Below are 27,967 nucleotides of genomic sequence, written 5' to 3' on the forward strand. Positions count from 1 at the left end.
TGAGAGCACAACCAACCTGCTGCCCTTAAACCACAGCTCAGCCCTGAAACAAAGATCTTTATTCCCAGGATCCCTGAGTGATTTTCTGTAGTAACTGTGTCTCTGCTGAGGAGCAAAGTGGCAGCCACTGGCTACACCTCAGTGGAGACAGACAGCTGTATGCCAAGCAGTGTTTTGGCTACAAGGCTGATGTATTTTCCACCAAAGTCTGAGGGGAATTAATGACTACTCAGAGACTTGAAGACACAACTGAAACTTCAGGCAAACTCCATGAAGCGTCAGCTGCCAGTGCTGTCTGCTGGTACTCCCAAATCCAGCTGTCTCAGAGGCAGGTTAATGGCAACCCTTTAGCCATGGCCAGTGGGACAGCACGGTATCCCTGCAGCACAGCCAGTGTCAGCCAGCCGGGGACCGAGGCAAGGGTGACATCCCACCTGTGGGGCGTAAGCAGTGACCATACCTGTATGTTGCAATAGTTCTTTTTGGAGATGAAGGAGACCTGCACTGGGAAGAAGTCGTTTGGCTGCCCTGCTATGCTGAACTCCAGGCTACCACTCTTGTTTTTGGCATCTATCACCGGCAGGCACCACTCAAGGAGGTTTCTCCGGCTGTCGTGGCGATACTCACCATCAATCTCCCCAATCACTGGGGCACCAACACCAGACCTAGAGCAGGCAACGAGAAGTGACAGTAACTTCCCTGCACAGAGCTAAGCAAATGCCTTTAACATCCACTGGCTTGGCCAGATCCACAAAACACGGAGGGGAAGGAGGTGATGGGACTCATTAGTGCTGCGTGATAAGGAGCATGACTTACGGCAGGGGGATGGTGATGATCACATCATTCAGCTCTAGGCTCTCCTCCTGCAACTCATATTCAATGTTAACATCACAACTGGTCCCACTCTCTGATGGCCAGCAGTTAACTGAGGAAACAGAGACAGTATGTGAACCACGCAGGCCTTTCATGTGGAACAGGCTTTCACGAGATGATGCACTTCAAAATGCCCAGTGGAGTCACCCTCAAGCTGACTTTAAGAAAAGCTCTCTATTTTCCCTTGAGGTGTTACAGAAAACACACACTGTCGAGGACAGGCACTATCCAACAGATACACACAGTATCTCCAAGGTCTCACAACATGCCAAGCTCCAGGCAGCGCAGCTGCTGCAAGGTGGCTACCAGCAGCTCATGGACAATCACCAGCTCCCTCTGCCCAAGCCCCCAGACTTGCACTCACTTGTCAGTGGAATGAAGGACTCTTCTGTGGTCTGCAACCTCCACTTCAGCACACCCACATCACTGTTAATAGGGAATGACTTCTCTGGGTTCTTCAAACCGATCTGTGACTCTGTAGTGAAGAGCTTCTTGTCCACGTTTGGGTGAGTCTGAAAGAGGAACACATGCCCAGACTGTAGGTGTAAGCCCAGGGACAGAACCAGAGGTAATGCAGGTTCTACCAGGACAGGCCTACACATTCCAGTGCTTGCTTTGACAAAACACACATCAGGTTTCCTCCTGGCTCAGAAGCCCATCTGAAGCACAATTGCTTATCAACCTGGAATTCCTTCTAAAAATGCTAATCTGACAAGAAGGATCCCCACCACTGTCTGTCTTTCTCACAAGCACCTGCACCAGATACCCAAGCAATGCAGGCTGCTATCTACAGAACAACTGTAAGTCAAAGATGAGCCTGAGCACTTACAGCAGACACTTCAAGAAAAATCAGTCTAACGCTGTTGGGAAAAACAGCCTGACAACATAACACTACTCTCTCCCCTCAGCAACCTTAATGCATGTATGTGTCAGTGGCCAAACTCTCTTCACAACCTCAAGTGTGAGCAGTTTTTTAGAAGCAGAGGATTTTTGCAAGTCCCTGTTCAAGCTGCACTAGAAAGACAGGGGTCAGCAAAGGGTTTGGTCTCATCTTGCACCTGAGGCACCGCCTGTGGCAGTGCTGTCAGCAACCCACTCATGGGCTGCACTGGAAGGAAGTGGGCTTGCAAACAGCCATGATGTGCAGACAAGTCCCTCACGAAGGGTGAGCCAGAGTGTGTCAAAGCAGCTCCACCTCCAGGGATCCCTAAGGTCACATGAGAGGGAGAAAGGGAAGGATCAATCTGCCAAGAACCTTCTGGGCTGCAACTGCTGAGTGCCATCAAGTGCTTCAGCAAGCATCCCAGGTACAGCAGCGACAGGACAAACAACCTCAGACAGAAACAACTTCCAAGAGAATAAATTAATTCCCCATTGGCACAGGAAGTTTGTTATCTCATTTCCACTCCACAGCTGCAGCTGACACCACACAACAGGCACTGAGCAACACACCAGGCTGCTGCAAAGTCCAAGTGAGGTCATCTGGCATGCCAAGGTGCACTGCTGGGCAGATAAGGCTCTGAGGGCAGGACAGCAACCAAGACTGCATTTCTCCAGTGAACTTTACTCCCTTGAGCATGACTGGCCCTGCACTTCTGCTAATACCTGCACTGACTACTCCCATTTCCAATGCATTTGCTGAGAATGCTTAAATGAGAACACAGGACAAAAACATACTTGAGTATTTCCATTGTTTTTACCCTGTAAAGCAGCAAAAACATGTTCAACAGCATGAGACTCCAAACAGGCTTTACCTGTAGCTGCACTCCCCTCTTGTCTTCATTTTCTACATGCAGGCGAATCCGTGCAAACTTTTCATCAGAGATGTGCAGCATGATCATGCCATGAAGCTCCATGTTCTGCAACCCTCCGTCACGGCCACAAGTTAGGGAGATTTTCTCCTCTATTTTCATGTGCACGCTAGACAGACAGAGGAAAAACCTCAAGTCCTGCACTCTTGGCATCTCCCAGACAACAGAGATCACTGCTCAGTAAGGACAGGCTGTGTGTACTGAGCAGGGGTTCCCAAACAGCATGACAGTGGGGGCTAATACTGCTCTGACAGTGAACTCAGGGGCAGCAGGATCCATGCATATGGGTCTGCAGGGGATGGGAGCCCAGTTAAATGGCACGGATGCAGCATCTTGACAAGCTGGTCACTCAAATCCCCTCTGACAGGCTGCAGTGCATGGCTCAGGGTATTAAAAAGTTCTCAATTGCTGTGTGTAAAATGAACCATGAACGCCTCCATCCTGAGCAGCAACAAGGCTGGGAAACAGGGAAAATGGTGCAGGGAAAAAAGCACAGGAAAATTCCCAACCTCAGCTCAACAATGGATGGACAGCCCATTTTAGCTAGTTTGGTTATGCGTCCTCTTAACTATCTGCTTTTTTGCTGACATGCTTTCCCAGATTTTGGCCCAGTGTTATAATTACAAGGTAAGAAAATACAGGAAAAAGCCAAAGAAGAGTGGGGAAGTTCTCTCCCAAGGCCACATGCAGGGAGAGCCGCGAGGAGACTGCTTCCAAAGCAAGGGCAGCACTCACCTCTCCATGTTAATGGGAGAAGTGAGAACTTTGGCTGCTTCTGCAGAGCGTTTGCCTACAGAAGTCATGATATTTTCTCCTTCCGATTTCAGCTTGTCCACGAAGTTGTCCACCTCCTTCCCTTTAGCGCCGAGTTTCAAGGCTTTACTGGGACCTGAAGGCCTAAATAAAATGTGTAATAATCTCCAAGTGAGCTGATAGCAATGGGTTCTCCCTTCCCAGTTACCTTCAAATACTGCAACTTGACCATCCCAACAACAGAGCGTTCAACTCAGCAGCCTTTTTGGGGAAGAATGTGCATGGAACTGATCATCTTATGTGCAGGGTGCCAAGTTATAATTTAGATTCAGATATAGTTCCATGAATTACCAGGAGCTGGGACCTCTTTTTCCCACACAAAACGAAAGCCCACTGTTCATCCAAGAATCCAAAGAGATACAGGGTGCTACTGGGGAATGTGGCACAAATGGTCCCCAATACTCACACAGATGAGGAACTCACGTTAGACCCTCCGGGCACGCGGTTTGAGCCAGCACTGACTCCAACGTGTGCCTCCTGCTGCCCCCCTACCTGGCTGGAGCCGGTGCCACTTTGGGCTTCTCAGTCTCGATGATGGTCTCTGTGATCATGGCTGTCACGCCCCCCGACACGGCCGAGCTGCCGAAGCCCCCGAAGCCCGGCGCCTTCTTGCCGTGCCTCTCTGCATCCCGCCTGGCCTGCTGCAGCTCCTTCGCTTTGCGCCGCATCTCGGCTTTGGCCTCACGCTCCTGGGTCTGAGGGGAGAGAGGAGAGGCTGCTGCAGCTCTGCAACCCCAGCCCTGCCCTGCACAGGAACCAAGGGCAGCTGCCCAAGAAAAAAGAAACAAGACGTGAGCATTTAGCCCGCAGAAAAGCTAAATAACTGCATGGCCTGCCCAATTGTATAGCAAAAGTGGTGTTTCTCAGACAGGGGACCCTGTGTCAGGACTGCAGGTGTCCCTGCTCACCTCTCGGACTGCCCGAAACACCTTTTCCTCATGTGAGTCCATCTCGGTGAAGGTCCGAATTTGTGCCAGATTTACATTCTCACGGTAGCCCAGGGCAACAATTTCATCAAAGGCAAAGATTAGGTCGAAGCAGTGTTCTGAGATCTCATTCTCTTCCAGAGCTCGACAATATTCAGGGATCTAGAAAAGGGAGAACATTTTAAAGGAGTTTAAAACAGTTCCATGTAAACACTTTCTTTCTACCATCCCAGGGGTCACAACTGTGCCAGACCCAAGCCCAGCACAGCTTTACACTGCTTTTCATACAATTACATTGTCAATAAACAAGATGAAGTTTTGCCACTGTTAGTTTTTCTACATCAAAATCCATATAGAACCTCTCAGCTTCCTCATAACACTAATTCAAAGGAACCCAACTGCATGCTGGGGCCAGTGAATTTCCTGAAAATCCTTTGGCTGTGTGAAGACACAAACTTGCTGCTTCAGGATCCCTGCATAGCAGTGTAACAACCACACACTACAAAGAACTAAACTAAACTGCAGTCAGCCCTTCGGTCTCACCAGGTGAAGTACAACTGATGATTTTTTTTTATGTGGAGTTAAAAACTACCACGAGAAGCTCAGAGCTTTCTGCCCAGTCAGGACGGGAAGCTCTGGAACACAGACCTGCCAAGTGGAGGCAGCAGTGCTCCTGCACCAGCTGAGAACCAGATCCCTCACAACAGCCCTGTTCCGGGCTGTGCCACGGAGTGCAGAGTCCTTACCACTCTGGAGAAGAGTCGGAGTGTTTCCAGGTCTTCCAGGATGTTGCTGTTTTTGGTGGTAATCAGCACCATGTAGAGCTTCTCCATGGGCTGGTAGACGTAGCGCACGCTCTCCGTCTCCACGAAGGTGTGCTGCTTCCCCGTGTTCATCAGCTTGGGGAAGGCTGCCAGCAGCCCCTCGATGCGGGTGCGCGTCATCTCCACGAACTGCCGCGACACGATGGCCTTCCCTGCCTTCGTGCACACGGCAGCTGCCAACAGCACCTGCAGCAGAGCAGCGCGTCAGCAGGGCCCCGAGCCCGCGGACAGCTTCTGTCCCCACCGCACTTCACCTGCACAGCCTCCCTCAAGCGAGACCCCAATGCAGGAAATTAACTATGTCACGAGCAGAGACATCTCTGCTTTTGCTCCCTCTCTGTTTCACATCCTGGCCCAACATACTCCTGAGAGCTCTCCCTGCCTCTGTCAGGCAAATGATCACTGCTGATTTCACACATACCGAGGTGCACAACCCCTGGGAGCGCTAGGGAGGCTCCGGGTTATCGACTTTTCCATCGGGCTGCCCCAGCCTGCAGCCACACACAGGTTAAGGAAGCCCTGCTCCGACTCCTGGGCAGCTCGCAGGCATTATCACGCCACAGGCAGCAAGGCACTCACCAGCTGCACTTTCTCCATCTCCCAGTCTGCCCAGACTTCCTCCCCGTACTTCTCTCTCACAGATATTAATTCCCTTTGTCAGGATAATTCTGTTCCGCGCTTGGGATCTTTTAAATCCGCAACTGCTCTTATTGACAGAAAGTATCAGAAACCCTGAAACGTGGCAGCACTGATCCCTGCCGCACCTGGGGCACGGTTTAGCTCTGCCAGAGCTGTGTGCGGGTCTGTGCCATCCCAAACGCCGCCGTGACGGACACAGGGAGCCGGACGGCGCTGAGACACAGGGTGCCACGGGGGAGCAGCGGGGCACCGCCAGCCCGCTCGCTCCCTGCAGCCCGAACGCGCACCGGAGCAGCGTGAGGCTCCGAGCCACCAGAGAGAAGTGCCGCGTCCCCGCCGCCCCCAGGGGCCCGGCCCGGCCCGGGGCGGCAGCGCCGCGCTCCGTCCCACCAGGCCGCGGGCTCCAGCGCCGGCCTGCGCACAGGCCGGGCGGCCGCGCCGAGCGCGGGGGCTGCCCCGGGGGCTGTCCCGAGCCCCGCGCTGCCCGCGGCGGACGGGCCCTCCCCTTACCATAGCAGCGGCAGCGGCGGCGGGATCCGCGCTCGGGCCCTGCGCTCCCTCCGCTCCCTCCGCTGCCCGGGCCGCCCCGCAAGATGGCGGCGCCGCGCCACCGGGACACGGGACACAACGGGACACGGGACACACCGGGACACGGGACACACCGGGACACGGGGCTACGGCGGGGAGCGGGGCGGGCCCAGGTGGGACACGGGACACAGCGGGACACGGGGGAACACACTGAGCGCGGGACAGCCCTGAGACAGCGCTCTCGCCCAGGACGAGGCACGGCTCCCCGGCCCGGCCGCCTTCAGCGAGGAGGACGACGAGGACGATGAGGACTCGGAGGAAGATTCCTCGGAGAGCGACTCGGAGGAGGACTCGGAGGAGCACGGGGCCGCGCTGGAGGGGTGAGCGGTGTTCGGTGGGCGTCGGGACAGGCAGCTCCTCGTCCCCGATGCTTCAGGGTTGTGGTTCTCCTGCTCTGAACCGGTGCCGGGCTTGTTTGCTGTGCCCAGGAGAGGCACAGCTGGAATGATCCAAGGTGTAAGCCAGGCCGGGCAGGCAGGAGAAGTCCAGAAAAGGGAAGGACCACCTCAAACATGTCACTCAGATCCTCATCATTCTTCTCCTTTTCCATCGTTTAGAGCTTCAAAGCTACTGCTGACCCCCTAATTGCTGTCCTATTGCTGCCTTTGTGCAGAGCACTTGGCCCCCTTTTCACAGCCCTGTGTGGGACTGTGTGATCTCAGATGTCCATCACTCAGGTGCTTTTCTTGGCCAGCAGATCCAAAGCAAAATGAGGCCCAATAATGCTTTCCCTGTGCTAGAAGTGCTTTCCAGAGAGGACTTACTGCCTGGTGGTTCAGCTTCCCACGTTTGCCTGCCCCAACCGGGGTCTGGTTTCTCTTGTACAGAATTTGCCACATGCTAATCTCCCTCTACTCTCTTCCTTCTTTTAGTGACTTCAATCCAGCAGATTTTGACTACCTGCAAGTGTCTTCTGAAATCAAAGATCTCTTTGAATACATCAACAGGTGAGTGGAAGGGTTTCAGCCTGCTCTTGGCTCTCCTTTGTGTCAATTATTGCAGCACAGTTTCTAGTCACCTATGCTGTGGTGGTGTTTTTTTTCCAGGTACACTCCCAAAACAATAGAGATTGAGCACAAGCTGCAGCCTTTTATTCCAGACTTTATTCCTGCTGTTGGAGACATTGATGCATTCCTAAAGGTACAGTTTCTTCAGGCTCCTCTCTCCTTCCTGCCCACAAAGCAAAACAGAACTCAGAGCACGTAGGCAGGCAGGCTGTGCAGCCTGGGGATCTGACAAACTGCACTGGTGGCTTGGTCACCTCCCAGACAGCACCTGGGTAACCTGGGGGAAAGCCTGGGTTTTCCTTCAGCATCACCGTGTGCTTTTCAGGCAGCGCTGTACTTAGAATGCACATGTGAGGGAGCCCACAGGAAGCACCTGCCCTGGACCCACGGAGAACAGGCTCTGTTTTCCTGCAGGTTCCTCGTCCCGATGGCAAGCCTGACAACCTTGGCCTGCTGGTCCTGGATGAGCCCTCAACCAAGCAGTCAGATCCCACCGTGCTCTCCCTTTGGCTGACAGAGAACTCCAAGCAGCACAACATCACAGTGAGTCGGGCAGGGAGGTCACACTGGCTGCACATTTCCTGGAGTAAAACCTTGGCATTTCACTCTTACAGCTGAGAAGTTGGCTTTAAAAGCAGCAAAACCAGACCTTTTGCTTTAATCCATAGTTTTAAACTGCAGTGGATCTGACCCTTGCTTCAGCCAAGTCTTGATATGAACTCTGGGTCTGTTCTTCAGGTGCTGCTTTATTTCCTTTTGATTGCTCATACCCATTTTAGTTGGCATTCTGCCTGCAGAAATCCATTGGTAAACTGCAGCTGGGAAAGAGAGAAGGCCAGGTTCACCAGAAGTGAATGCAGCTTTCCCAAAAAACACCATGAAACACTTCCAGGTTTATATTTGTGTTTTTAGCAGCAAATAAAAGTGAAGAGTTTGGAGAATGCAGAACAGAACCCTAAAGCCATTGAGAGCTGGATTGAAAGTATTAGTGAACTGCATCGCTGCAAGCCTCCTGCCACAGTCCATTACTCCAGGTGAGCCCTGATGTTGGCAGGGGAAGGTTGTGTGTGATCCTGAAGCTGATGTTCCAATCTTCCCTGGCAGGCCAATGCCTGACATCGAGACCCTGATGCAGGAGTGGTCACCAGAATTCGAGGAGCTCCTGGGAAAGGTATTTACTGGGTGACCAGTAGTCAGCTCAGCACTTGGTCTTAGAAACCACCTCCCATGAAAGCTGGCTGCCTGCTCCATCCCACAGCCCAGTCCTCTGGGGCTTGTTCCTCCTCACAACTCCGCCTTGGCAGAGGCTGGGGAGCAGCCCAGCACTGGAATTCCCAGCTGCTGCCCCAGTGGCCTCTGTTTGCTGCCAGGCTGGTGCAGGAGCAGATCTGACAGCCCTGTGTGTTACAGGTGGGTCTTCCGAGTGCAGAGATGAGCTGTGACCTTGCCGAGTACATCGACATGATCTGCGGTGAGCTGGGGAGGGGTGCTGTGACACAGTGTGACCGAGCTGGGGAGGTGTGCTGTGACACAGTGTGACTGAGCTGGGGAGGGAGGCTGTGACACAGTGTGACCGAGCTGGGGAGGTGTGCTGTGACACAGTGTGACACGGGCCTGGCACTCTCACTGAAAGTGAGGGAGCCTTAGCTGCAGGCTCAGCCCCTGCTGCTTCAGTGGGAGGTGGGCTCTTGTGCTGCAGGGGTCTGCAGTCTTTGGTGCATGCAGCCCCAGGTGGTGGGAGCTCAGCCCCTCCTGCCAGTGCTGTGTGTGGGGCAGGGCAGACCAGGTGCCCTCACACGCTCTGATCTCACCTGCAGCCATTCTGGACATCCCCGTGTACAAGAGCCGGATCCACCCTCTGCATGTGCTCTTCTCCCTCTTCTTGGAGTTCAAGAACTCGCAGGTACGCGGCTCCACCCAGGTGCTGCTCACCCAGCCAGCAGCACTCACAGCTGCTCCCTTCACATTTGGCTTTGTGATGGCAGTGGGAGTGTGCAAAGGACTGGTGGGCCCCAGAGAACACGTTCTCAGCAGATCCTCTCCCTGGTGCCTCTGCCTGACACAGGGAGCTAGGCTGCACTCTGGGCTGAGCTGCCGTATTGTTCAACAGGCCAACACAAGCCAGAATGCATCTCCTTGGGCTGGCCGAGCTGGGGAAGGAGGCTGTGACACAGTGTGACCGAGCTGGGGAGGTGTGCTGTGACACAGTGTGACTGAGCTGGGGAGGGAGGCTGTGCTGTGACACAGTGTGACCGAGCTGGGGAGGTGTGCTGTGACACAGTGTGACACGGGCCTGGCACTCTCACTGAAAGTGAGGGAGCCTTAGCTGCAGGCTCAGCCCCTGCTGCTTCAGTGGGAGGTGGGCTCTTGTGCTGCAGGGGTCTGCAGTCTTTGGTGCGTGCAGCTCCAGGTGATGGTGGGCAGTGGGAGCTCAGCCCCTCCTGCCAGTGCTGTGTGTGGGGCAGGGCAGACCAGGTGCCCTCACACGCTCTGATCTCACCTGCAGCCATTCTGGACATCCCCGTGTACAAGAGCCGGATCCACCCTCTGCATGTGCTCTTCTCCCTCTTCTTGGAGTTCAAGAACTCGCAGGTACGCGGCTCCACCCAGGTGCTGCTCACCCAGCCAGCAGCACTCACAGCTGCTCCCTTCACATTTGGCTTTGTGATGGCAGTGGGAGTGTGCAAAGGACTGGTGGGCCCCAGAGAACACGTTCTCAGCAGATCCTCTCCCTGGTGCCTCTGCCTGACACAGGGAGCTAGGCTGCACTCTGGGCTGAGCTGCCGTATTGTTCAACAGGCCAACACAAGCCAGAATGCATCTCCTTGGGCTGGCTGCTGAGCACACAACTCACGGTGTGGCCAGCACATTCAGATGCATGAGTGTGCTCTGAGCAGTGGGACTCACATCTTTGCATGTTCTTTTCCCTGCAGCACTTCAAGCCCCTGGCTGATGGGCAGAAGGGCAGGAGCCCACCGTCCAACCCACCCTCACAAGCAGCGGAGGCAGAGGTGTTGAGCTTTAATTGATGCTACACATTAAAGCCTCATCTCCTGGATCACTGTCTGCCACTGGACTCTGAGGTGTGCCCAGAGCAGGTTGGGAGATACCACACAGCAAATCAGAAGCCTCTCTGATCTTAGAGACATTGCTGGGCTGTTCTGTGTTAGGGAGTAGGGCTTGACTCATCATATTTGTTTCAGAAGCTGCCTAATGGCTCAATTTTTGTCTTGTTCCCAAGGAGTTCAGCATTAAACCAGCCTTTCCCAGTGTCAGGCTCTCTGTGCCACAGGTGCTGCAGAGCAGAGGCTCCTTGAGCACACACTATAAGGGCTGGAGCAAACAGGAATGAATTCCACAGACACAACACTCAGATCTGCTTGGGGTGTTGCAAGCTCTGATCTGGAGATCTTGAATCTCCTCTGCTCCTTATTATTGAACCCCGTTTCCTGTTGAGAACAGTCCCTTAGGTCCTGTCAAGCAGAAATAACCTGTGCAGCACCACAGAGATGATTGAATTCAGTTTATTGCTGTTGGGAGGGCTCTCCTCAGCCCCTGCTCCACTGACATCCCACCTGTCTGCCACAGCAGCAGGGACAGGGGCAAAGAGGATCATGCAGCGAGTCACAGACTGCTAAAGCAAAGCTGGTGCTTGGCTTTGCCCCAAGAGGAATCACAGTGCTGGAGCCTGGCTAGGAACAGTTTTGATGCATTTTGATTATAACAAAATATCGGTAAAGTTCAGGGCTACATAAAACCATGCCTTGGCTGACAGTGCAGCTCCCAAGCCCTGCACAGCACAGAGCTGGGGCTGGTCAGCTGCTGCTTCCCATCACAGCCTTCCTGGCACCCTCAGCTGCCCAGCCCCAGGGCTGGCACGTGCCTGGTGCAGGCAGCCCTGGCCCACGGGCACCACGCTGCAGCTCACAGCCAGATCTCATCACTGCTCGTGCTGGGCACTTTGTAGATGCGCCCAGACATTGGGAGCTGGACAAAACCTGCAGGACAAAGAACTCATTGCCTGTTGGGGCAGCCACGGAGCTCCATGTCCCACAACACATCTTTCAGGGCTGCTTGCCCACCTGCTCCCCTTACCAAGCCTGCTGAGGACCAGGGAGTTTTCCAGCCCCAGCAGGGCACGTTCTTCTCCCCTAGCACTGGCTCCTGCGTCCTTGGGGGAAGCTGCAGGGAAGCAAAGGAATGGGAGCCAGGACACCTATCCCTCACCCAGCAGGACCTGGGGCCCCACATGTCTCACTGCACTGGCACATCAGGGTTTTACCTCCATCTTCCTGTGCAAGGTCACTGAGGCGCAGGTTGGGTGGCAGGGACTGGGTCTGGCGGGGCAGACGTGTGCCCTGGGGCTGCGGGGGCTCAGAGCTGCTGCAGTGGGAGCACTGGCTGGGCAGGCTGTTCCCTCCTGCTTGCCCTGGACCTCGCGCAAGCTTGGGCAAGCGGCATGCCAGGCAGGCAGCACAGGAGCCCAGGCTGAGCAGGGCAGATAGAGCCAGGGCTGCTCCAACGGCAACACCCAGGACAGGCAGCTCCACACGGGCATCCAGCAGACCTGCACCGGCAGTGCAGACCCCTCAGCATCCTTCCAGGGGGCCATTGCACCATGCCCACCCCTCAGCAGTTACCTGTGGGCAGGAGGGAGGCAGTGGTGATGGCCACACTGTTGGCTGCACTGATGGAGAGGTTTCCAGCTGTGCAGCTGAGATGGATGTGGAGTGAGTGGTTGGCCAGCCCTGGGTAGCTTGTGGTACCCAGGAGGAGAAACTTGGAGGTGTTGGCCATCACATGCCCATCCTGGTCCACCCAGGTGGTGCTGGCAGGTGGGTTGGCTTGCACCAGCACAAAGAGCACCAGGAGAAGGCCAGCGCCCTCAGCCTGCTGGTGGTGAGCACCTTCCCGCAGGGCCTCTGGATTATCTGGGTAAAAAACAGGCAGTGAGACGGGGAGAGGGATGGGGACAGCACGGCTCGAGCAGGATTTGTCTCGCCTGGGTCCAGGAGCACTTGTCTACCTCGTTTGCACAGGGCTGACAAGATGCTGCCCTGCTATGGCTGTGATGGGTGCAGGTTATGGTCCTGCCCGAGCTGGATGGGAGCCCCACACGCCCTCCCCACATCCCAGTCTGGAGCAGGCCGGCACCGCGGACCTTACACTGCACATTGAGAAGGATGGAGGTGTTGTAGGTCTCACTGGAGGTCGGGAGGGTCAGGGAGCAGTTGAGCTGGTGGTCGGAGCGCTGGCCGGTGAGGGTGAGGACGCTGGCAGTGTCTGCAGTCGAGAGGTTGATTTCCTGTCTCTCACCGTTGAGGTACCAGGCCAGTGTGGCACCGGGGGCTGGCCGGGGAGCCCAGCAGGTGAAGATACGACTCTCCCCCTCCTGCAGGGTGCACACTGTTCGCGGCTGCCTGCCACTGCTGGGCTCCAGTTCCTCCAGTGCTGCCGGAGAGCCCACCGCCCATCAGAGCTGCGGCAGGGCTCCTGCTCTGGCAGTCATGCACCGGCCCCCACCACAGCCTCACCTGCCAAGCAGAGCGCCAGGAGGCTGAGCAGCAGGAGCAGCAGGAGGGCAGGGGCAGCCCCCGGCCAGCCGCTGGGACTCCCCATGTTACATCAGCCGTGCTCAGCGCTAGGAGAGAGGCAGCTAGAGCAGGGCCGTGGGGGCGTCCGGCACGCTGGGCCCCAGCAGGGTGGGAGGATGCGGCCCAGCTGCACCTTACCTGCAGCATCGCTGCTGCCGTGTCCAGCCCGGTCTGCAGTGCGGCTCTGCGCCCGGCCCGGCACGCAGGGCAGTGCATGCGGCGCAGGGGCGGGCCCCAGCCCGGCTGCGAGCGCTCATCCCCGCCTCGGGCCGGGCCCCGCCGCCGTCCCCGGGCGCGGTCGCTGCGCGCAGCCGCGGGTCGGTCCCGCCGCTTGCGAGCGGCCCGAGCTGCCCGGCCGGGACGGGGGATGCGCATCCCCGCGCCTCCCATCTCCCCTCCGCAAGGAGGAGAGCCCGGCCTTGCACCCACCGCGGCACCCATCTCAGCGGGCTGGGAATCACACCTCAGTGCCTGCAGTGTCACAAGCAGAGCCCGGGCGCTGGGAACAGAGGGAGCTTTATTCGGGGTGGAGCATAGCGAGACAGATACAGCAAGCTGCTTTGGTACTTTCCAGTCCCTGGCTGCTAGCCAGGAGGAGGAGCAGGATCTCTGGCACCTGAGGTGGACCTTTTCTGGCCACCAGGACAGGTCTGGAGCACGGCGGCACCCAGCCCACTCGCTGCCCGGCCCATTCCTGCCCGTCTCAGTCGCTTCCGCTTCCGTCGGGGTTGCGCAGCCGGGCCAGCATCTGGCCGAGCATCTGGTTGCAGAGCGCGGAGTAGGGGTTGAGGAGCCGGAGCTGCTGCCGGGCGAAGGCGCTGCCCAGGCGCGCCGCGCGCTCCAGGTCCCGCCGCGCCTCCTCGTCCCGCGCCTGCAGCCGGTGGATGAGGCCGCGCTGCACGAAGCTCTGGCAGGCGGCCCGCCCGCGGCCGCGGCTCAGCCGTATGGCAGCGTCCAGGTCCTGCAGGGCACCTGGCGGCGAGGGGAGGCGTTGGTAGGGGCTGGGGGTTGCCGCGGACCAGCCGCGCCCGCGGCGCTCACCTGCCACGTCTCCGCGCAGGCGGAGCGCTTGCGCCCGGTTGTTGTAGCCCGAGGCGCGCTCGGGCAGCAGGCGGATGGCCTCGCTGAACCGCTCCAGGGCCGTGCTTAGGTCTCCGGACTCCGCCGCAGAAACCCCCTGCAGCTCCAGCTCCCGGACTTGATCCAGCAGCTCCAAGGGAAAAGCTTCCACTGTTGCAGTGTAAACGGGAGACCGTGACTGGGAAGGGGAGGCACCAGGGCGACCCACGGGGCCCAGTCCCGCTGCCACCCTACACTCCCTGTCCAGAAGGAGCAGACACAAGGCAGGGTGCTGATGTCCGGCCTCAAGCAGGCACTGCTCCCAGCCTGCAGAGCCTCCTTCCCTGCCCACCTGCTTGCCCCGTGGGGACCCTGCTGGCAACGCCAGCCAGAACCTGATGCAGCATCACTCACGTTCGTCCTGGACATCCTCCTCCTCCTCATCCAGCCCTGGGATGTCCCCAAAAGGGGTGCTGGGGTTAAAGATGGTCTGCAGGACAGCCCTGTCGTTGGCTGTGGCCATGCTGCTGTGTCACTGAGGCCCGTGACAGGGCACAAGCAGGCGGCCACAGCCCAGTTAATGTTCACCCTGCCTCGTCCTATGGCAGCCTGGGCGTGAGGCCCCGCCGTCTGGCCAGGGCCCCCAGCAGTGGCACAAGGTGACCCCCACACACCGAACCCCCTGTGCAGCCCCTGCTGCTGGCCAGGGGCTCCCACGCCTTGGGAGTGTCCTGGAGAAGGAGCAGCTTCTCAGTTCTCAAGAAGAAATGGAGAGAGCCCTCTGCAGCAATAAACTTGACATGTTTATTAATTAAACTATCACTTAAATAAAAAAAAGTGCATAGAAAATAAACATGTTTAAAAACTCCTTTTTTTTTTTACAACTATGTACACTTTTTATTTTTACATTCAGTCTTTTGCAGAGCTTTCAGCATTTTTTTAAACTATTAAAGTATTTCCTTCTTCCCTGTGGCAGGGAGTTAACACTGATGTACTTTAGACACGTTTCCTCTTTTTTTAAAAAAACCCAAAAAATCAAAGCCAAATAAACCAAAAAAACAAACAACCAGTAGATTGGAAGAACACAAGAAAAAAAAAAGTTTTGTTATACATGATAAGTTGTCAAGAAATGTATTTCTAGAACATAACCTTGCCTTTGCAGAGCTTTTTTTTTTTTCTTTTTTTTTTTTTGAAACAATTATTCACCTACCTGTAGTTACTAAAGAGACTGTAAGTTCAATAAAAGAAACACCACAAGTATAGTTCTCGGCCGATAGACGAAGCTACTGTACCTTGTTAAAAAGATACCAGGAAAGCACAGAGCACATTTTTCCCTATATGTAGGTGGTACCCCAACATTCATAACCAAAACGAGAGGAAGGAAAGGAAGAAACCAAGTTGTACAAGTACTGACTGTAACAAGAAGGGCCAGGAAAGGCCAAACCACCCGCTCCCAGCTGCCGGCCCTGGCTGCCAGTGGGGAATGAGCAGCAAGGCTTTCCTGGAGCTGTGAGCAACTGTAACACAATCCTTATCTATAGTGTTAAAGAGAATTAAAAGCCATGAACCGATACTGAACTAGGCTTCATTACACGGTGCATTACTATATTAGTTCCTATATATATTGTATTTATAGTTATAAAAAAATTTGCAAGTGTTGAGAGTGGACCAGTGTATGGGTGAATGGCATGATTCTGCACAGACCGTCCTGCTAAAGAACTTGGTATTGCTTTGAAATGAAAGAAAACCAGAAAAAAAAAAGATACCCAGCCCTTTGCAATGACCCGCTTCTCCTTTAAAAAAAACATGTCGGTTTGTACAAAAAAAACCCAAAAACGCCCTAAGGTTCCTTTTTTTAGTATTTTCAGATACCATGATCTGCGTCAGTCCTTATAAAATATACATTCATACACGGGGAGCGGGATGCTCCTGGCCAGCCCGGGCTGAGGGCGGGCAGGCTCAGCTGCCCAGGCTGCCCCAGCCCTGCTGCCCCACGAGCCCGGGCTGCCCCCGGGGCGCAGCTCCCCGGGGGTACAGACAGTTTCACTGGCCACAGCGGCTCCTGCCGAGGCAGCCGCATCGGGAATAGCAGCAAAGCGGGCAGCCCGCTGGCTCGGCTGGTCCCGGCGGGAGGAGGGTGCCTGGCACTTGGGTCCTGGGACTCGTGAGGCACAGCGCTCCCCTCGACCCTCCTTCCCCCCGCTCCCCGCCCGGGCTGGCTCTGGGCAGCGCTCCCGGTGGAACCTCCTCCTGCAGCCAGGGAATCGGGAGGCGGCAGCAGCGCGGGGGTGAGGAAGCGTAGCTGAGCTCTGGGATAAATTCAGGGGCTTTGCCACGGCGAGGGCTATGCCCCCGCCCCGCGTCAGAAACGGAAGGAAAAGGGCCAAGAGCAGCCGTGCTCCGGGCCGCGGGGCCCAGGTCCCCTGGGTGGGCACTCTCTGGGCTCCTCGAAGTATGTGCGTTCCCAAACTGTCAGTGCATCAAATCATCTCAGTAACAAATGCAGCCTCAACGTGACTTTGCTTTCAACAGTTACCAACAAATTATCCTCACACAGTGCAATAACAAAAGGAAATCGGCAGGTTCTGAACCTCCAAGCGCTGCTTTTCCTTCTCAGGGCAGAGGAAGAAGCCTCAAGACCAGAGAGGCGTGGATGGGGGATGCCCCTCAGAGACCTGGGGAGTCAGCAGGCACTCCCGGCCCCGTCCCCACCAACTGCCAGTGCTGGTTCAGAGCAGCCCTCGGACACACCAGCTCCGGGAAGAGTGGCTCCTGCAACAACTGCAACCACCAGGAAAGCTCGGAAAAGCGAGGGCGCCTTCTGCTTTCCCTTCTGCACAGGAAAACCCATCTGCCTTTGAAGGACAGACTGTGGCAGGAGGTGTGTGTCTCAGACTGGCCTCCCAGCAAAGAGGTGTTGAGGGTCAGGTCTCATCCTGCCTTCTTTTCCTTTTTAAACCCTTGCAGGATACCAGCACGGATAAGGCAGAATCAAACTATCTGCCCGAGTCACACACTGTCCTCCCACAGAGCAAAACTCATACCATGCTGGGCAGCTCTCCCTCCTGCCCCCATCCTTATGGGCAAATACAGTTTAAGGTCCAGTCAACCCTCCCGGAGACAGTTACTGAAGTCAAAAAGGCAGAACAAGAGTAGAAAACAAAACTAAAGCAACCCCCCCACTGGAGAAAGGCTCAGACTGTGTCCAGCCAGGTATTTCCTAGAACCATCCTATGAAAATAAAAAAATCATTAAAAAGAGATTCTCTTAAATTAGGATAATACCACTGTAAAAAGCCTCGTCATAAGTGCTTTCCCCTATGAAGTGCTTCTCATAGAAAAATATACAAAATATATTTACATTTATAAAACCTTAAATACTAAACTGTAAACAGAACAGAGCAGAATCCAATGTTGTCACTGTCAGGCTTGGGTCTCTCATTTGTCTCTCTCTGGTTTTGCTCTGAGGCACAGGGCAGACCCCATGGGAGGAGGACTCCCACTGCTCCAACCAGGACAGTGGTGTCCCTCAACCTGCTCGGGCTGGCCTGGCTCCTCATCCCCTGTGCCCATGCCTCCCGTGTTTCCTATGCGTTGGCCTGGCCTTTGCGGAGAACTTTGGCTCCGTTTTGGTGTCCTTCTGTGTCTTCTGGGGAACACATCATGACTACACCCAGACAAGTGACCGTGACAGGCACCTGGCAGCAGGGCCACTCTCCTGCCAGCCCCACAGGCTGGGACACTGGCACGGCAGAGCAGCGTGGGTGCCTCAGTCCCTCCCAGCTCCTGCTCTAAACCGTGCGCGGCCAAGGCCGGGCTGGCTCACGCTCCCCTCCTCCCTCTGGAAACCTCTGTCGGGTTCCTCGAGACACCACTGGCTGCACCAGGAGCTCGCTGGACGCAGGAGGAAGCCAGCTGCTGGAGACAGGACCCAGAGGACCACTTCCCTCCCACATGGCCACAGAGGGAGTGTTGGTGAATGGGAGCCTTTGCTGGCAAAGATTTACAGTGCCCCAACTGCTGGCACAAGCCCTCTTTGCCAAAGAATGCCAGGAGTTCCCCTGCTCTCAGGCAGGGATTTCAGAGCAGTACGTCAGCCTAACTCTTCTTGTGTCTAGTTGTGAGCTGCTCTTTTCTGCTCTCCTCACGAGCAGCCAAGCCAGCCCCCCGCACACCTACTCCCACTCACACATAGTGTTCCACACACTTGCAGTCCCCAGGGGCTGCTGTGAGGCACAGACCTTCTCCCCAGGAGGCAAGCTCAAACGCTGCACTACCCAACCACTGACTCAGCCCTAGGAAGGAGAGCTCTGGTCAGGAGACAGAGAGGGACATGACCCACAACTGCTGCCCTGTGCCTGGGCCTGGGGTAACCTCCCCTCTCCTCTCCACTCATTAGCCCCACACTGAGAAACAAATATGGGGGCGGGGGGAAATGAGAATAGCAAAAACATAACCATGCTGAGGATCTTCTCCAGCCGCCCATGTCTCTCACAAGGGTGAGTGTGCACATGCGAGACATGAAGATGTGGACTCGGACAAACACAGCCGCCAGTCTCAGGTCCCTGAGCCCAGTCCATCTTCACTCCTGCTGCCGGCCTCTCTGTCCCGTCCGAGTGGCCGGGAGGGGCTCACTCGAAGCTTTGGTTCACCCCAGGCCCTGCAGGGCTCACTTGCAGCTGACGGAAGTTCTAGTTTAAAAACTTCCTGCACTTCTTGGCACCGCAGTTACAGGGCAGTTTGTTGCTGGCGTCTTCAATGGGGAACTTATAGTCATAGGTGAGCTCTTCCCCTCGGTAGATTTTGCGCATGGCAAAGATGACAATGTGTTTCTGGCCATCGATGTTGATGACCCGGGAGTAGCAGTTGGGCTCGCAGGAGTGGTTGATGAAGCGGGCCGCGTTGCCGTGCATGGTGGCGTCCACCACCTCGGAGTCGTCGATGCGGAACATGTAGCACCCGATGCCCTGGGCAGGGGGGACACAGGAGGGTCAGTGCAGGCAGGGCAGCACAGCCGCCCCAGCACACAGCCCAGCTCTGGGGGAGTGTCTGCAGCCACTCTCTCACACCCCTGCCTGAATCATTTCATCCCCACGCTCACTGACACTAATCTGAGACCCTGCCCAGACCACAGAAGGGAAAGAAAAGTGCCTCTAAAGCTGCAGCTAGAATGAGAATAACCCAAGAAGTCAGCAAGCACAATCTGAGATGTCCCCACAGAATTTTCATATAGGCCTGTCCTACCTTCACAGCCACTTTCTAGCTCTCCCAAACTCTTTAAGAACATCTGCAAAAGCCCAAAACTCACCTTACTGTCGTAGTATTTCTCTCGTTTGTCAGTGAGGATGGAGCGAATGACATTGCCTGAATATTCGATCACCATCTCACCTGCATCGATGTTCCTTTTGCAGAACAGACCCCGGCCGTGGATAGGAGACCTGAAATGCAATAAGAAAAGTGAATTATTTCAAACAAGACAAGCAAAGCTCAAGCACATCAGATTGTAAAGGCAGCAAAAAACAGGCTGAGACAAGGACCACTGTCGTACCGTTAACCCTTCTCTAAGGGAACACTAACAAGAACACCAGGTCACTCTGCCTACATCTGAGCTATTGCCAAGGCAAAGCCAGCAAGAAGCAAGTGGTCTGTGCTGAGGATTACTTTTCAAATTCATAACCTGGGCAGAGAGAAGGAAGAGGGGAAAAAAAACTCAAGACTGCTTTTTCCTCGATTTTGCAGTCTGGCTCCACAGAAGGTTTCCAGTTTCCACCTTCCCCTATCCTATGGGCAATGGCACCAGAGCAAAACCATACCTGTAGACACCAACTGCCTCCTTGGAGGTCTTCTTCAAGTGCCGGAAGCGCATGGGCATTGGCAGATCCATACTGGTTGCCCTCCTAGAACAAAGAGGCACTGCTAAGTGATGACCTGTATTTGAGACTCTGGCCATGTATGATCTGAGGCACTTTGCAAGATGGAGTAGTTAATACACTGTGACACTGCAGCCTACACATAACACAATCAAAATAAGTGCAGTGTTTCCATATATATGTATCTAAAAGATAACTTTCTCCCTTTCCTCCTCAAATTCTCATCAGATTGTTTTCATTAGCAAGGAAAAGAAGCATTTGAAGGCAGACCAGTCTGGTGGTCACCTTCAGCTGTCACTTCTCTTGTTATTGCAGAAGTCACCTCTATGTCTTGCAGTGCTTGGCAGCTTTCAATGTTTAAATACCCCTCAAAGCACACAACCCTTAACTAAGTGCAATCTGCTCATTTTAACACTCATTTTCCCCTTTGAACCTTTAAGCCCTGCTGCATACCGGGCTGATTTCAGCTGCACTTCTTCTTCCTCCTCGTCATTTGGGTTGTATTCCGGTGGCTGTCGGTGTTTAGACGCCAAGAAATTAAACATGTCAAATGCAGATTTCCTGCAGTTTAAAGAGACCACAGGGAGTTTGGTTTACTGACTGAAAATAAACGTGGTTGCCACAACAGTCTGACATGTTTACTGTCTCACACCTCCCCTACTCTGCCCTCCCCTAAAGCCCTCTGCATCAGGGCAGACACAGCAGGTTCTGAGAACCTCCAGTAACAGCCCCAGCCAGGAAAGCTTTGTTAAACCAAGCAAAGGGCCACAAAGTGGCACAGGAAAATGTGCAGAATTCGAAGATGCTGAATGGTTGATTGTCATGTGCCAGTTTTTAACATTTATCTGAGAGCTTTAGTGCTGCAGAGATTTGCTGCTCCTGCCCTGCCACAGCACTAGCTATGGAGCCAAAGGGCCATTAACCCAAAACTGACAAGGCTCACACTTGCCTCAGGTGGACTTCGGCCCGAGCAGAGCCGTGTGGGTTCAAAGGAGGTTCATTGGCCTCCTCTGGCTTGTGAAATCTGAACTTGTAGTTGTGGCAGTGCTTTGCTCCATACAGTTGTTCTATCAGGAACACAACAGTATCATGGATAATCCCCAACATCCTCAAACCGTTCACACCTGGAACAAGAAATGGAGCACAACAAACACTAATTATCAGTGCAGACTTGGAGCAGGAAGATACAGCAGCCTGTCAAAAAGAGCTGGGACATCACACAGATGTCACAGCAGCACTGTATTAGCTGTTGCATTCTATGTGAGAGTTTCTAATCCCTCCAGTGGGAAGAAATTACCCTCCATAAAGCCTGCAGTAGTTTAACTGGAACTATTAAGAGTCTGAGACCCTCTCAGAAAGACCTGTTTGCTCTCCTGTGCTCAGCACAGGCTGTTACCTGCAAAGGACAGCTGCTTCAGGCGGGCGTTCGAGCGGGCCTCTTGCACCTTGTCAGTCAGTGACTTCCAGGCATCTGCAGCACACACACAGATCACAAATGGTGACAGGGTATCCAAGTGCTGGGATACTTGCATTTAAATAAACTAATTGGAGAACATGAAGTTTCCAACTTTCCACAGGCCATAAATTAAGATCCTTGGATCCAATTGCTTTCATCCTCTTGAAAATTCACATTGGCATAAGGCAGGGTGCTCAGCAACTGGTCTGAAGGAAAAGTCTGGACACCCCATACTCCACTGTGATCCACACTGCCTGTTTCTTGACAAACTACAGTTCAACATCATTGGCCAATTGATAAAACAAAATGGGTCAGTGATATATATAATGGGTCACTGAATACATTATGTTGCAAAATAAAAATATAATAGAATCCAGATATTATCAGGAACTAGGATTGCTCTAGGGCTTTACACCAAGAGATTTCTCTTTATTTTTTTAAAATCTATAAATAAAGCAAATAAGAGGTCATCAGAAGTAATAATTTTACTTCTAGTAAGGACAGCTAAAACCAACACTGCACGGTTCTCACCTTCAATGCTTTCTGCGCAGATCTGAAAACCATCGTCACTAGAGATCTCAAAAACCAAACCTTTTTTTGGTTTCTTTTCGCCAAGACACTCTTTCCTCTTTTGTTCTTGCTGAAGCCAAAACATAAGAGGGGAGCTGAAAGTGCTCTCTTCTTCCTCGAGAGCTTTTGAGCCTAGAAAAGACAGAAGCCAGCATGAAGATGGGAATGGAAAGAACAATGATTTTTACACCTGGTGTTCCATGACTGAAAATAACTTACTGACTTGCCTTTTCACCAGCAAATTCAGTCAAGAAAAAGATTCTAGAGTGTTGCAGTAAGAGTGTGAAATCTCAAGTGCTGAAATTCTCACAAACTAAAATCAGAGACAAAACTATTTGTCCAAGATCTACAAATAGCCAACAAACCTTTCCTGCCCTTATAGCAAGGGTAACACAAGCTAATAGCTCTGACCCTTTTCCTGACAGAATGACAAACACAAAAATCAGATCTTCAAACATCACTTTCCCAGTCCTGGAGAATTCTTGACTAGGTGTTTTTGAAGAAGTGACATACCTGCATTTTCTTGCTCATTTATTGAGTTCTGTGTTGATTGAGGTTCTGGGACCACAGCCGGTTGCCTTGGGAGGGAAGGAGGAGAACATGGAATAAAATAGTTAACAACCTGCCTCATTTCCTCACCAATCCTGAACAGTAGTCTTAGACAGATACAAGGATCTTTTTCCAGGTCAAGTGTTCTGGTATCAATTCAGTTGGAAAAAGATTCTACTCAGTAGTATTTCTTTTTGCAGCCTCTATCAGTCTGCAGGCAGCAGCCTAATTCCACACAGCCTGTGACCTGCTCTCTGTGTCAGCCCCACTCAGGATTACAGTGCAGGCCAGCACACAATCAGACACTGCTGAATAAGCATCTCCTCAGCAGGCACTAAGCTTCCCAGAACTACATGCAGCTTAATGCAAAATGATTCCATATTGCATCAAATTGTGACTGTACATTCCCCACCGAAAGCTCCCCAGGGGTTTTAACTAGGAATGCCAGACTTCCTGCATTCTCCAAACAAATGTCCTTCAGCTCAAGTGAGCAGAATCCCATAGAAAGGTCTGTTCAACTCTTACCCTGCAGACTGCCCGTGTGGCTTCTGCAACGGCTGATCTACGCTGGCTGCGTCCTGCACATCTGCCTTCACAGCAGGAGTCCTGGAAGAAAAAGATTTGGGAACATTCAAAGTATCTGCCAACCCATGTGTGCCATAAATGAGACTGGAAAGCAGGAATGGATCCACTGGGAGCTGCCAAGATGGATTTGGCAGTTCTGCAGAATTACACAAGTAGCAACAACAGCTTGTAAGATAGAGAGAACCAGATCACGCTTCCAGCTCCGCATCAGAACCAAAAGCTGCACTTCACCATTTGCCTTGACTTGCACAACTTGCTGGAGAAACTAGTGCAAGATTCTCCCAAACTGTTACAAAACCCCTGGGATGAGCAAAACCAAACTCTCCTCTTACCCTGTAACTGAGACCTGGGGTACAGCAACAGCGCCTTTTTCGGGAACGTGAGCTTCAGAAGAACCAGCCCATGTGTGAGAAGTTTTGTGCTTCTTTCCATTGCCTTTGTCTAACAATGGCTGGATGCGTTTGACTTTTGGCTTCATTTTTGTGGCACCCAGCACAGAGCTACTCGCAGACTGCTGACCAGGTGATGGGGAGCCTCCTGGAGATGCTGAGCTGGCATGCATCACTGATGAGGAAGCCTTGCTTTGTTCGAGTCCGGTATTGTTTGGAACATCGACCAGCTGTGGAAAGCTCGACAACTGCGTTGTTGCCGAAACTGTGCTAAGGTCCAGCTGGGAGGATGCAACCCCAGTTTTGTTGCCTAAAAGCTGTGTCATGTGCTGCAGCTGGTACGAGCCTTCTGGGTCAGCAGACGAAGGAGCGACTGTCATGCCCATTGTCTGTGCTGAGGGTAGAACACATATGCTTGATGCTGCTGTCATGGCTGCTGTAGATGGAGTTTGAGATGCTCCCAGCTGTGAAAACATCCCAGAACTTGGTGGCAAAGTCATATGCTGCTCCTGAAGGCCAAGGCTTTGCTGACTAGCTTTGATCAGGAGGTTGCTTATCGAACCAAGGTCCCCCAATAATCCAGGGCTTGTTAAGGTTACTGAGCTTTGTCCCAAAACGTGACCAGGAACTGACCCCCCAGTACTAGGGGCTGCTGTGGCCTGCATGGATACGACATTCAGCACTGAGGAACTCGATGTAAGGCCTGATACAGGCCCTGCTGGGAGGTGACTGGCATCTGCACCAATAATGCTGGGAGATGTGCTGACTGCAGTAGTGGTCCCACCTTGTGGGAGCAAAGATGTTTGCTCGAAATACATAACCCCAGACTTTGACCTTTTGATAATATTGGGAACGGTTCTATGGGATGTTGAATTCGCAATGGTTCCCAAGTCCAGCGGGTGGTTAGAAATCTGGGAAGGAGCAAAATTAATTAAGGTCATGTTGGAGACCATATCAGAAGGAGCTATAGCAGAAGGGGTTCCAGAAGGAGCCAACTTCTTGTTCTTCCGTGACTGCAGACGAGATATGGGCCGTTTCTTGCCCAGGGCAGCAGCTGGTGTAGAAGCAGCAGTACCAAGGTCTGTCCTCTGACTAGCTTCAGACACTAAGAGCTGAGGATCAGGGGGTGGCTGCACCCCGATTAGAAGACCTGGTGAAGGACTGCTGATGTTTGGTGGGAAGCCTGTCTGAGCAGGCGTGGGGAAGGGATGTATATGCTGGTGATGGGACATGGGCAGTAGACCCTTGCTCGTGGGAGGGAATAATGACTGAGATGGAGGCAAGCTCGGATTCAGTCCTGTGGTCAGCGTGAGCCCACTCCCCATGGGCCCCAGCACTGAAGTGTTGGTTTCCATCACACTCTGTGCAGAACTAACAGAAGGTGTTAACTGTATCTTTTGGGTGACACCGTTAGGAAGAGTTTGGAGGACGTACAGGGGCTGCATGTTTTGATTAACTACCAGAAGTTTTTCTGCGGCTGGCTTGAGGTGGGGTGGTGTTGTCTGCACTGCAGCGTTGGAGATTTGCGAGGGGCCAGGGCTGTCAGTGGAGTTTGGCACATACTTCTGGCCCTGGAGGGGAACAGTGGGTGATACTGGCACCTGGATACCCGGAGTCCCACTGTTTCTTGTTAAATCTTGGTTGCTGCCATGCCCTTGCTCGACAGGGCCGCAGGCTGGGCTGGCTATATGCTCTGCATCTATGTGACCCTGGATGAAGTGATCAGGAGTCATGTGTCCTTCAGGGCTTGGGTCTACCCCTGGACTCAGGAGAGCTGCGTCACTTTCTCCTGAGGCAGATTTTTCTGTGACTGTCACTCTCTTCTCCCCAGACTCTGTAGAAGGTATGGCAAGCATTGACCTCTCTCCTGAGGAGGAAAGTGAAGACTCCGAAATGACGGCAAGCCTGTTGTGATTTTGGCTGGGCACCGTAGGGCTGCGAGTGGTCAGAACAGAGAGATCAGAAGGAAGTTCCAGTGGCAATTCAAACTGCTCCTCTGCTGATATGGAGGAAGAGACACTGCTGTCCACTGGTTCGGCGGTGGGCAGCTGCTGGGAGAACACCTCAAACAATCCCATATCCTTGCCACGGTTGCTGTCAAGACCTAAACCTTCTCCAAGCGTCAGGAGTTCAGATGATGAGGACTCTGGACTTTCTCCCAAGGCTTGCATAGATGGTGTGTTCTTCAGCACGAAGTCCATGATGTCAGAAGGGAGTATGTTCCCACAGTCGTCGCTGTTGTTGTTGTCAGAGTCGGATTTCAGAAGTTCTGTGTTGAAGGTGTCCAGTAAGGTCTTGTCAGCAGGTGTGCTTGCATGAGCCCTGCGGCCTGTTTCCAACGAGCTCAGCTGTGCTTCCAGAGAGTCCTGACCCTGAGCTTTGACCCTGCTCACAGGGTGGCAGTTATCAATCTTGGGGTCGGTCTTGTGGACGGTGGAGCTCTTGGTGACTTGCACTTTCTCACCAGCTTCTTCAGCTCTATCCAGCTTTAAGTTCTCTGTCCCATTCTCTTTGCCACTCCTTTTAGATACCTGGCTGACTTTTCTGGTTGTTGCCGTGACACTTGTATCACTTTCGGTTCCATCATCCACACCATCTAGCTGTGAGATTTTTGGAAGATCACACTGCTCCTCCTCCCTGAATAAGCTATGGGATGCGAGCCTCTCCTCTGTGTTTGAGGAAACCACTGTCCTTGTGAAATTGTAGTAGTACAAGTCATCTTCATCTGATGTGCTCAAGTCATCTGCTCCATCCACCTGTCCTTCTGCAGACCGCTTCCCTCGCTTCTTGCCAGTTGAGTTACTGTAGAAGGGAATGTCTTCCTCTCCGTAGGACCTCACACCATACAGAGGAGTCAATCCAAAGAACATATTGGATCTGGCCCGAGCACTTCTCCTTGGATACCTCCGCTTGTATGAGCTTTCTTCTTGAGCTTTAGCACCATCCTGGAGCATCAAGCTGTTATCTTGAATGGCCAAATTTTCATATGTATTATTCTGAGATTCCTGTGTTGGTGGTTCATTTGGACTTCCCTGAATTACAGGGTTCTCTTCCAGGCTTTCTGAAGCTGAGGAGGGCTCTGCCAAAGCAGCCAGGTCTGCCCCTGCAGACTGAGTTTCAGCATCACTTTCCTGCTGTGCACTTTTGGACTGGTTGTCGCTTTCCATTTTGAGAGGAGTCAGAGTAACTTTAACAGTGCGTTTCCTGGGTGCCTGCGATTCCTTAGGGGCTGCTTCAGCCTGCACTGCAGACCCTTTAGATGGCCCTTGTGAAGATGGAGACTTCTCACCAGCTTTTTCAGCAGGAATATTATTACATAACCTCTGACTAATTTGTTCAGTTGCCAAACCCTGATTGCCAAAGTCTGGTTTCAGTTCATCACTGCCCACTGCTTGACTTGTCTCTGTAAGAGATTTCACGGAATGCTTCTCTTTAAAACTGTCTTTCATTAATTTTTTGCCTTTATGACGTTTATCTCTGGGGGCAGTAACTACCTGCTCACTTGCTGCAGGAGATCTATTGTTTACCCCAGCAGCCTTCAACGTTTTCGCATCTATCTCATCAACCACAGTCGTTTTCTCTGGCTGTAAAGGTTCCATGTGCTGATCTCTGTCTTTCCTTGGGCCTCTCTGATGCAAAGGTGGAAAGGGTATTGCTTCTTTGGAAGAAAATGATCCTGAACACTCTTGAAAGGTTCCTATTTTATTCATTTCCGTGGCTGATGAACTGGTTGGCTGAGTGGACACTTTGGAGCTTCCTCCAGAAACAAAAGTATGAGACAAATAATCTGGGTCCTTTGAGGTTTTCATTTTCTCTCCCTTAGAAGGTGCACCTTTGGCTACTAAATCTGAACTGCTGGAATGTTTCCCTTCTGTAGACTGAGATGCATCCAGCTGGTAAGTTTTATTTCCAGTTGTAGCCACTGTTTTCTGGGCGCTTGAACTGGTAGAGCAACTTTGAACTGGAGCACTTGGAGGACCTGTGCTTGCTGAGCCCACGAAGCGGTCAGTATTTTTGGCAGCAGGTTCATACTCTGAAGAGGCCCCCACGCTGGAAACTGAAGACACACTGTGTCTGGAGTAAGTGTTCCCAGCTCGTGTAGGGGAAATCATCCGGAGTTTGGATTGTTGCTGTGACAAAGAAGAGGTGCTGTGTCTCCGAGAACCAATGCTCTTAAGTCCCGAGGACAGCAAAGGATCTCCTACTGTCACTATTTCATGGGTCACTGGGGTAGGACTTCCTGAGGAACAAAGGCAAGAAAGACTGTCAGGTGATCTTAAACCTTCACAATGAATGCATATCCAATTACTTCATACAAAACATAAGAAATTAAAACCCAGCAAATCAACATGAACACACTGTGGTTATACTTCAGATAGATGTTAAAAACCTGATACCATCAACCAGGATTCATC

At 53.1% G+C, this 27,967-nt stretch overlaps 5 protein-coding genes across 6 annotated transcripts in view; 1 reads left to right on the plus strand and 4 right to left on the minus strand.

The window, feature by feature from the left end:
* The window catches only part of ARCN1 (archain 1), an 8,140-nt gene extending 1,639 nt beyond the window's left edge, over positions 1-6,501 (minus strand). Inside the window, exons 1-9 of the mRNA XM_039721832.1 lie at positions 6,397-6,501; positions 5,170-5,433; positions 4,406-4,585; positions 3,990-4,192; positions 3,420-3,581; positions 2,628-2,793; positions 1,238-1,385; positions 817-925; positions 461-665 (exon numbers count right to left, since the gene is read on the minus strand). Coding sequence (XP_039577766.1) covers positions 461-665; positions 817-925; positions 1,238-1,385; positions 2,628-2,793; positions 3,420-3,581; positions 3,990-4,192; positions 4,406-4,585; positions 5,170-5,433; positions 6,397-6,399 — 1,440 coding nt within the window. The 5' untranslated portion in view covers positions 6,400-6,501. The remainder of the gene's footprint in view (positions 1-460; positions 666-816; positions 926-1,237; positions 1,386-2,627; positions 2,794-3,419; positions 3,582-3,989; positions 4,193-4,405; positions 4,586-5,169; positions 5,434-6,396) is intronic.
* Positions 6,480-10,751, plus strand: IFT46 (intraflagellar transport 46). Its single transcript, XM_039721752.1, has 10 exons — positions 6,480-6,587; positions 6,664-6,794; positions 7,347-7,421; positions 7,521-7,614; positions 7,896-8,024; positions 8,394-8,515; positions 8,586-8,652; positions 8,892-8,952; positions 9,299-9,384; positions 10,415-10,751. The coding sequence occupies exons 1-10, from the start codon at positions 6,480-6,482 to the stop codon at positions 10,508-10,510; spliced, it is 969 nt and encodes a 322-aa protein (XP_039577686.1). The 3' UTR covers positions 10,511-10,751.
* A 240-nt stretch (positions 10,752-10,991) lies between these two features.
* On the minus strand, positions 10,992-13,543 carry TMEM25 (transmembrane protein 25). Of its 2 annotated transcripts, XM_039721771.1 has the most exons (6): positions 13,214-13,543; positions 12,648-12,873; positions 12,122-12,412; positions 11,764-12,048; positions 11,577-11,663; positions 10,992-11,479 (listed from the first exon to the last, which is right to left on the minus strand). In XM_039721771.1, exons 1-6 carry the CDS (start codon positions 13,514-13,516, stop codon positions 11,406-11,408), a joined length of 1,266 nt encoding a protein of 421 aa, XP_039577705.1. In that variant the 5' UTR covers positions 13,517-13,543; the 3' UTR covers positions 10,992-11,405. The 2 variants fall into 2 exon arrangements, with proteins under 2 accessions (XP_039577705.1, XP_039577704.1); XM_039721770.1 differs by having other exon boundaries at positions 10,992-11,663.
* Positions 13,544-13,573: 30 nt separating this feature from the next.
* TTC36 (tetratricopeptide repeat domain 36) lies at positions 13,574-14,708 on the minus strand. Its single transcript, XM_039721772.1, has 3 exons — positions 14,549-14,708; positions 14,117-14,305; positions 13,574-14,047 (listed from the first exon to the last, which is right to left on the minus strand). Exons 1-3 carry the CDS (start codon positions 14,655-14,657, stop codon positions 13,779-13,781), a joined length of 567 nt encoding a protein of 188 aa, XP_039577706.1. The 5' UTR covers positions 14,658-14,708; the 3' UTR covers positions 13,574-13,778.
* A 216-nt stretch (positions 14,709-14,924) lies between these two features.
* KMT2A (lysine methyltransferase 2A) overlaps positions 14,925-27,967 on the minus strand; it is a 41,156-nt gene continuing 28,113 nt past the window's right edge. Inside the window, exons 28-37 of the mRNA XM_039721753.1 lie at positions 23,496-27,792; positions 23,104-23,184; positions 22,543-22,607; positions 21,991-22,161; positions 21,400-21,474; positions 20,953-21,127; positions 20,457-20,564; positions 19,947-20,030; positions 19,442-19,571; positions 14,925-19,100 (exon numbers count right to left, since the gene is read on the minus strand). Coding sequence (XP_039577687.1) covers positions 18,825-19,100; positions 19,442-19,571; positions 19,947-20,030; positions 20,457-20,564; positions 20,953-21,127; positions 21,400-21,474; positions 21,991-22,161; positions 22,543-22,607; positions 23,104-23,184; positions 23,496-27,792 — 5,462 coding nt within the window. The 3' untranslated portion in view covers positions 14,925-18,824. The remainder of the gene's footprint in view (positions 19,101-19,441; positions 19,572-19,946; positions 20,031-20,456; positions 20,565-20,952; positions 21,128-21,399; positions 21,475-21,990; positions 22,162-22,542; positions 22,608-23,103; positions 23,185-23,495; positions 27,793-27,967) is intronic.

The sequence above is a fragment of the Passer montanus genome, unplaced genomic scaffold (genome assembly GCF_014805655.1).
Source record: "Passer montanus isolate IOZ18808 unplaced genomic scaffold, ASM1480565v1 scaffold47, whole genome shotgun sequence".
Taxonomy (NCBI): Eukaryota; Metazoa; Chordata; class Aves; order Passeriformes; family Passeridae; genus Passer; species Passer montanus.